The sequence below is a fragment of the Piliocolobus tephrosceles genome, chromosome 2 (assembly GCF_002776525.5).
Source record: "Piliocolobus tephrosceles isolate RC106 chromosome 2, ASM277652v3, whole genome shotgun sequence".
NCBI classification, from domain to species: Eukaryota; Metazoa; Chordata; class Mammalia; order Primates; family Cercopithecidae; genus Piliocolobus; species Piliocolobus tephrosceles.
Genome location: NC_045435.1, coordinates 191,285,200 through 191,293,380, shown reverse-complemented (window position 1 = coordinate 191,293,380; position 8,181 = coordinate 191,285,200). Strand labels below are relative to the sequence as shown.

The window sequence follows — 8,181 nt, the reverse complement described above, 5'->3', positions numbered from 1 at the left end:
GGCTTGTGGGAGACCTAGGCTTACATTCTAGCCTGTCCCCAGGCACTAAGAGCGTGGGCTTGTGGGAGACCTAGGCTTACATTCTGGCTTCGTAGTTTACCAGGAAGTAACCCGGGCAAATTCACCTCGTTGGTACGAAGAGTGTCAGCAGAGGTCGCCTCCAGAGGAGGTGCTGTGGAGACTGAGTGCATAGCACCCTTAAAATCCTGAGACCAGGGCTTCTCCATGGGGAAGCTTAATGCAAGTGGAGCAGTGATTTCCAGCTAGTGCCAAGCCCAAGGTGGATGCACTATAATCTTAGTAGGATTGCTTTCAAATTACGTCATATTCTGTTAAAAATCATATTTATTTATTTATTTATTTATTTTTTGAGATGGAGTCTCACTCTGTCACCCAGGCTGGAGTGCAGTGGCACATTCTCGGCTCACTGCAGCCTCCGCCTCCCAGGTTCAAGTCATTCTTGTGCCTCAGCCTCCCAAGTAGCTGGGATTACAGGACTGCGCCACCACGCCCAGCTAATTTTTGTATTTTTTGTTTGTTTGTTTGTTTTTTGAGATGGAGTTTTTGTTCTATTGCCCAAGCTAGAGTGCAATGGTGCGATCTTGGCTTACTGCAACCTCTGTCTCCCACGTTCAAGCGATTCTCCTGCATCATCCTCCTGAGTAGCTTGGATTACAGGTGTCCGCCACCACACCTGGCTAATTTTTTGTGTTTTTAGTACAGAAGGGGTTTTGCCTAGTTGACCAGGCTGGTCTCAAACTCTTGACCTCAGGAAATGCACCCACCTCATTCTCCCAAAGTGCTAGGATTACAGGCATGAGCCACTGCACCTGGCATAATTTTCGTATTTTTAGTAGAGACAGGATTTCACCATGTTGGGCAGGCTGGTCTCAAACTCCTGACCTCAAATGATCTGCCCACCTCGGCTTCACAAAGTGCTGGGATTACAGGCATTAGCCATCGTGCCTGACCAAAAATAATATTTAAATTATACTTAGTTTGTAAAGTATTTAAACTCCTCATTAGAACAGTCTTCCTACTGATATCAGAACAAGATGCAAAAATATAAGTCGTATATAATCCATATGTTACCCACAGTCTCAAGTACACATTAAGAACATGCTGAATAAGTAATGGGCAAATTAGAATGGAGGGACATTGAAAACTATGATGGATGCTGTCCACCCTCTCTCACAAGGAGTTTTTGTTGTTGTTGTTGCTTGTTTGTTTGTTTGTTTTGAGATGGAGTTTTGCTCTGGTTGCCCAGGCTGGAGTGCAATGGTGCGATCTTGGCTCACCACAACCTCCACCTCCCAGGTTCAAGCAATTCTCCTGCCTCAGCCTCCTGAGCAGCTGGGATTACAGAAGTGTACCACCATGCCCGGCTATTTTTTTTACTTTTAGTAAAGACGGGGTTTCTCCGTGTTGGTCAGGCTGATCTCGAACTCCCGACCTCAGGTGATCCATTTGCCTTAGCCTCCCAAAGTGCTGGGATTACAGGCATGAGCCACCGCGCCCAGCCTCACAAGGAATTTTAACCACAGGAATAAAACTAATGTAGCCAAGAGGCATCTTTGGAAGAGAAGCAGTCAAGGGGGTTTATTCTGAAATCCTCCTACTGAGGTAAAGAATATGTTTCAGCCCACAAGAGAACATTTTATCAGAGTAAGATGTAGAACTGACTTTTGTTGTAAGTGTCGTGTAGTGGTGAGACTCATCAGGTCACTGAGGCGGGGGGTTATTGAAAGGCCCTGCGGTGGCATAGAAGAAGCAAGTTCAGGGTGCTGCGGACAGGAGAGGCGGAGATGGGCCCAAGTCCCAGTTGTCTGCCCCTTCCAGGCCCCAGCTTCGCCATCTGTACACCTTGGAAGTAGGGCCAGAGAGATGACCTCTGAGGTCCTCTCCAGTGTGGAGGACCTTGTAGAATGTGCAAAATGTGTGGCCAGTGTTTGAGCTTTGATCCTCTGGGCCAGGCTTTCAGCTTGGGCCTACGAACTAGAACTAAAGATCTCTTTAAAATGGATGCAAATTTGTGTGGGTTTAGGCTGCATTTCTATAAATTCGTCATCCCCCAAAAGGTTAAAAGACAGGTGTTGTTTACACGGTGGTAGAGTTGATGAGAAAGAGAGCCTCAAAGATCAAGGAAAGCGGCCCTGTTGCAGACTTGCTCAAAGAGACTTCAGCAACTGTCCCCCACCGCAGCGACCCCAGCTGGCAAGCTTCCACTCATTACATAACTGTTCTTCTGAAAACCAGGCAACAAAACGTCCAGGAAAAAAAAGCTATTGATTATTAAAGGGTATTTAGAGGTTTAGAGACTCATAAGAAAGCAGTTATAATTATTCCTGTAATGACACATCCTTTGAAATGCTCAGATCTGAGAACATTTTGCTTGCATTGCATCAGTCATCATCATTACAGGGAGAAACGCAGAGAGCTGGAAATAGCTCGTGTGCAAGCTACAGGCAAGGAGTCACAAGGAAGGAGCAAATTGACAGCGAGTCAGTGAAGGAAACGGGGGAGCTTCAGATACCCAGAACCTGCACGCAGTTCTGCAGCCTCTGTCTCCCTGCCCTGCTGTCCCCCTTCAAAGCCAGCTTCTGCTGCCAAAGGACTCGTGGGGTTGAAATGCCTGTTGCACAGTTACACATCAGCTGACAGTCCTTCTCTGATGTAATGAACTTCATCTCTGAAAAATACCCTCAACAGGCCAGGGGCAGTGGCTCAGGCCTGTAATCCCAGCGCTTTGGGAGGCCGAGGCGGGTGGATCACCTGAGGTCAGGAGTTTGGGACCAGCCTGGCCAACATGGCGAAACCCCATCTCTACTAAAAATACAAAAATTAGCCAGGAGTTGTGGCGGGCACCTGTAATCTCAGCTACTCGGGAGGTTGAGGCAGGAGAATCACTTGAACCGGGAGGGAGAGGTTGCAGTGAGCCGAGGTCGCGTCTGTACATTCCAACCTGGGTGACCGAGTGAGACTCCAGCTCAAAACAAAACAAAACAAAACAAAAACCCTCAAAAGAATGTAAAAAAAAAAAAAAGAAGAAGAAAAGAAAAAAAAGAAACGGGAACCTGCGAAACACCATCATCTTTCTGCTTTTGATAATAACAGTAAGGAGCACTGACTGAGCATTTACTCTATGTCAGACAGTCCCCTAAGTACTCTCTCGATATTATCTCACGTAATTCTCACAAAAATTCATGAGCTAGGAATGAGTATTATTCCCACTTACTAGACAAGGAAGCTAAGGCATAAATTGGACACAGTTATACTTAGCATGGCCAGAGTCAGAATCTGAACCTGGCTGGGTGACCCTGGGGTCCCCAGCAGGCCACTCCCTGTTAAGGTTTCCAAGCGCACTCTTGGGCTGGTAGAGCAGCCAGCAAGATGAGGGCAGGGGGAGGGGTGGTGTCAGAGAGGCATCTCCCCGAAGAATCTCGGAAGACACTAATTGTTGGGCAAGGTTTGGTTTGGTTTTGTGTCTTTCATGGTTCGCTTGGAGGCTTTAATTCCCCACTTTACGTAGTTCCTCCATGTCCCCCACTTTACATAGCCCCCTCCGCGTTGTTTCTGTTCATTTGACAAGTATCTACTGAGCCGACACTCTGAGGTCCGTGGGTGATTCTGAGGAGAACCAGACACAGTGCCTGTCCTGGCAGATGCACAATCAGGTGGGAGTGGGGTGCAAAATCAATCCAACAAACTGGAATACCAGGCAGAGAGTGCCCTGGTGGAGGTGCAGAGGCTCTGAGGAAAGCCTCATAGCAATACGGACAGGCTGGTGTGCCCTGCAGGATGAGGGTTCACATGGGCTGGGGAGAGAAGAGGAGAGACCGCCCACAGAGGGGCCCGTGGGCGCAGGACTCTTGCTTCATGATTGTGTGGACTTAGGAGGCTCAGAATGACAACCCCAGCTGCTGTGTGTTCCTCTAACTCCAGGTCCCTTCTCCAGCCACCCAGCCCCACGATGGTGATGCTGTTGCTGCTGCTTTCCACACTGGCTGGCCTTTTCGGTGCAGCAGAGGGACAAGCATTTCATCTTGGGAAGTGCCCCTCGCCTCCGGTGCAGGAGAATTTTGACCCGAATAAGGTAAAAGGCGAACTTCCCATTTGTTTTGCTGCCTCTAATGTGAACAAGCATTCTACAAGATTCGATTTAATTATGCTGCTTTAATTTCCACGGCACACCTTGGGACACGTATTTATCTTATTTGGGGTTTCCCCAAAGCGGACAATCTGCTGAGACAAAGACTGGGGGCAGAAAGGTTTGGGGTGATCCCAGGACGCACGAGAGCAGGTGGGAAAGTGAGTCGGAAACAGCACAGAAGCAATAAAGGGAGCGTTCATGAGCTGTCGCCCTGGGCCGTCAGGGTCAGTCACACTGGGCACCCTCTGAGGACAGGTGGAGCATGCCCCTCCGATTGTTCATCAGCTGCTGCCCACAGGCCATGGGAGCGTCCGTGGCGCTAGCCAAGGCCCCTGGCAGAGGAGGGACACAGGGCCTCAGTTGGGAGGCTGGCGGTGACTGGGAATTGCCTACCGTGGCTGCGGTGAACTCAGAGGTGGGCTGAGGGGATACAGGACTAGGGAACCACAGTCGCTGCTACAGAGCTAATACCCCTGTTCTACAGATGGAGCATCGGAATCTCCCTTCCCAGCTCACGCAGCTGGTAAATGCAAGTAGGATTCAAAACCAGGCTTCTCAGCAGTGCAGGGCACCCAGAGGTCATTCAAACAGGGCCCAGGAAAGCCCAAAATTCCCCAGGGGGCTTTCTTGGTACCTGCGGTAAAATGTCATCAATACAACGAGCTTCTCCACAGAGAAGCTCTTTCTTCCTGGGGTTTGGGGGAGGGGAAGGAAGAAGGCAGCAGAAAGAGGCAGCTATTAGAGGACAGGACTCACAGGCTCCCACTATTGCTACTCAAGCCTGGAATCTCACCCTTAAGACTCCCTCTCCTTAGGAGAAGGTTGGGATCTCTTTTAAGAATGCTAACAGTAGGGCTGGGTGCCGTGGCTCACGCCTGTAATCCCAGCACTTTGGAAGGCCGAGGCAGGCGGATCACGAGGTCTGGAAATCGACACCATCCTGGCCAACATGGTGAAACCCAGTCTCTAGTAAAAATACAAAATTTAGCGGCACGTGCCACTGCACGTGGTGGCACGTGCCTGTAATCCCAGCTACTCGGGAGGCTGAGGCAAGAGAATCGCTTGAACCCGGGAGGCAGAGGTTGCAGTGAGCTGAGATCGTGCCACTGCACTCCACCCTGGCGAAATAGTCACACTCCATCTCAAAAAAAATTCTAATTACTATTCTAACTAGGTAAAAATATTTACATTGTTTAAAATCCTAAAGGTGTAAAAGAATATACCACATAAAGTTTCCGTCCCACCTCTGTACCTCAGTTTCCCTCCTCAGTAGCGACTAGTTAAAACCATGTATTGTGTAACTTTTACAGATAATATATACGTATACAAGCAAATACATCATAACTGCGGTAAGCAGAAGAGTGGCTTCCAAAGGTGTCCACGCCCTAACCCTGTGAATGTTACTTTGCATAGGAAAAGGGCTTTTGCAAATGTGATCGAAGTTATGAGCCTTGAGATGGCCAGATTAGCCTTGATTATCCAGGTGGACTCAAGCTAATCACAGAAATCCTTAAAAGCAGAGAATCCTTCCCAGCTGTGGTCAGAGAGCGAGGTTTGACAATGGCATAAGAGTCAGAGAGATGCAATGCCTTGCTTTTGCTGGCTTTGAAAATAGAGGAAGTCCCAAGCCCAGGAATGTAGGTGGCCCGTAGAACTTGGAAAAGGCAAGAAAGTGGATCCTCCCCCTAGAGCTGCCAGAGGGAAACACAGCCAACACTTTGAGATCAGCCCAGTGAGACCTGTGTCAGACTGCTGACTTCCACTACAGCAAGATGATCAATCTGTGCTGTTTGAAGCTTGTGCTGATCTATTATAGTAGCAACAGAAAACCAACATCATAACCATTTTCTCTATTTTATACAAAAGGTACCTTAATATATACACTATTTTGTACCTGACTCTTTTGTCATTAAATATTAGAAATCACTGCATACCACTCTTTTGAAAAGAGGAAGTAAAATTCCATTGTCTGGATAGGCCATCGTTTACTCACCCAGCCCCCTACTAATGCTCACATTGGCTGTTTCCTGTCTCGTATTATTACAAATGGTACTGTAATGAATAACTTGACACATACATCATTTCTTATATCAGGAGGATGCATTCCCAGAAGTGAAATTGCTGGGCCAAAGAGTATAATACATATTTTTAGCTTTGCTAGATATTGCCAAACTGCCCTGCACAGAGGTTGAAACTTGTATGGTCCCCCTCCAACGCGTGCCAGGCAGTCTGGGAGGGCCTGGTTCCCTCGACCTTCCCCACACAGTGGCAGCTTCCTTTAAAGCTAACTCTACACACCTGATGCCTGGACTGAGCATAGGCCCCTAGAGAAAGCATGATACAGATCTTTCAAATCCCCATCACCTCCCCAAAGCCTTGATGACCAACTGCCTATTCAGGGTGGATGAGGAAAGTTTCATGCACTCTGGAGTCCTCGCTCCCCACAGCAAACACATCTGACTTTGCACAAGATTTGAAGATGACTTGTAGAATCATGCACTCTTTCAGAAGAAAGTTACTTCCCATCATCCCCCTTTATTTTTTTCTTTTTCTTTTTCTGTTTTTTTCTGAGACGGAGTCTCGCTCTCTCGCCCAGGCTGGAGTGCAGTGGCATGATCTCGGCTCACTACAAGCTCCGCCTCCCGGGTTCATGCCATTCTCCTGCCTCAGCCTCCCGAGTAGCTGGGACTACAGGCGCCCGCCACCTCACCCGGCTAATTTTTTGTGTTTTAGACGGGGTTTCACTAAGTTAGCCAGGATGGTCTCCATCTCCTGACCTCGTGATCCACCCGCCTCAGCCTCCCAAAGTGCTGGGATTACAGGTGTGAGCCACCACGCCTGGCCAATTTTTTGTATTTTTAGTACAGATGGAGTTTCACCATGTTGGCCAGGATGGTCTCGATCTCCTGACCTTGTGATCCGCCTGCCTTGGCCTCCCAAAATGCTGGGATTACAGGTGTGAGCCACCGCGCCCAGCCCCATCATCCCCTTTTTTGTTTTTACAGAGTCTGGAATGTCACAGCAATATTGACTGAAGGGGACACTGAGAAGAGCCCTTTGCTCAGCATTCACCCCCCGCCCGCACATCCCATCCTAGTCACAGATTCTCATTTCAATCAATCGCTTGCCCAGTTGCCCCTGGGAACAACAAGGCCCATTTTTGTCTGGCTTCCCCAGGACAGGGCTCAACTTCTACACAACAGTGCGGAAGAGGTTGCAGGTCCCCAGAGAACCACAGGTTTTGCTCTGCTTGTTGTCTCTGCAGTATCTCGGAAGATGGTACGAAATTGAGAAGATCCCAACAACCTTTGAGAGCGGACGCTGCATCCAGGCCAACTACTCACTAAAGGAAAACGGAAAGATCAAAGTGTTAAACCAGGAGTTGAGGTGAGTGGCTGTGGCCATCCGGGCCAGGCCTGTGGAGTGTGGACCCGGAGTGACCAGGTGTCCGGCAGCCTGGGTCAGGGAGGATGGGATCCTTGCCAGGTCTGGACTGCCTGCTCCTAGCAGGAATTGAGAGGAAAGCGTTTGTCAGGGAAGGATGGCAAGGACTAGGATCCACTTATGCGTTTCCATGGCCACCTGCTGGGCACAAACTGACAGGGTTCCTGCCCTCACTGCAGAATAGACACTCTGGTAGCAAAGAACATCAAGACCATCTCCTCTGACCTCCAGTCCAGGAGAGAAGTCGCTTGACAGCATCTGCTGACAGAAGCATCCAGCTTTGTTCAAACACTTCCAGGAACTGGGAGCTCATCGCCTTCCAGGACAGTTCATCCCATCTCTGGGCAGCTTAATGTATCAGAAAAGCTCCTTTTTTTATTAAGCAAGAATCACATACACAATCTATACACATCCTATGTAAGCAGGATATCCTTTAGACGTGTACAATTCTGGCCGGGCGCGGTGGCTCAAGCCTGTAATCCCAGCACTTTGGGAGGCCGAGACGGGCGGATCACAAGGTCAGGAGATCGAGACCATCCTGGCTAACACGGTGAAACCCCCGTCTCTACTAAAAATACAAAAAAAAA

The 8,181-nt window shown here is 48.9% G+C and overlaps 1 protein-coding gene across 1 annotated transcript in view; it reads left to right on the top strand.

Annotated features, from left to right (window-relative positions):
• The window catches only part of APOD (apolipoprotein D), a 13,104-nt gene that overhangs the window by 651 nt on the left and 4,272 nt on the right, over positions 1–8,181 (top strand). Inside the window, exons 2-3 of the mRNA XM_026455655.2 lie at positions 3,943–4,093; positions 7,416–7,537. Of these exons, the coding sequence (XP_026311440.1) occupies positions 3,971–4,093; positions 7,416–7,537 (245 nt within the window). The 5' untranslated portion in view covers positions 3,943–3,970. The remainder of the gene's footprint in view (positions 1–3,942; positions 4,094–7,415; positions 7,538–8,181) is intronic.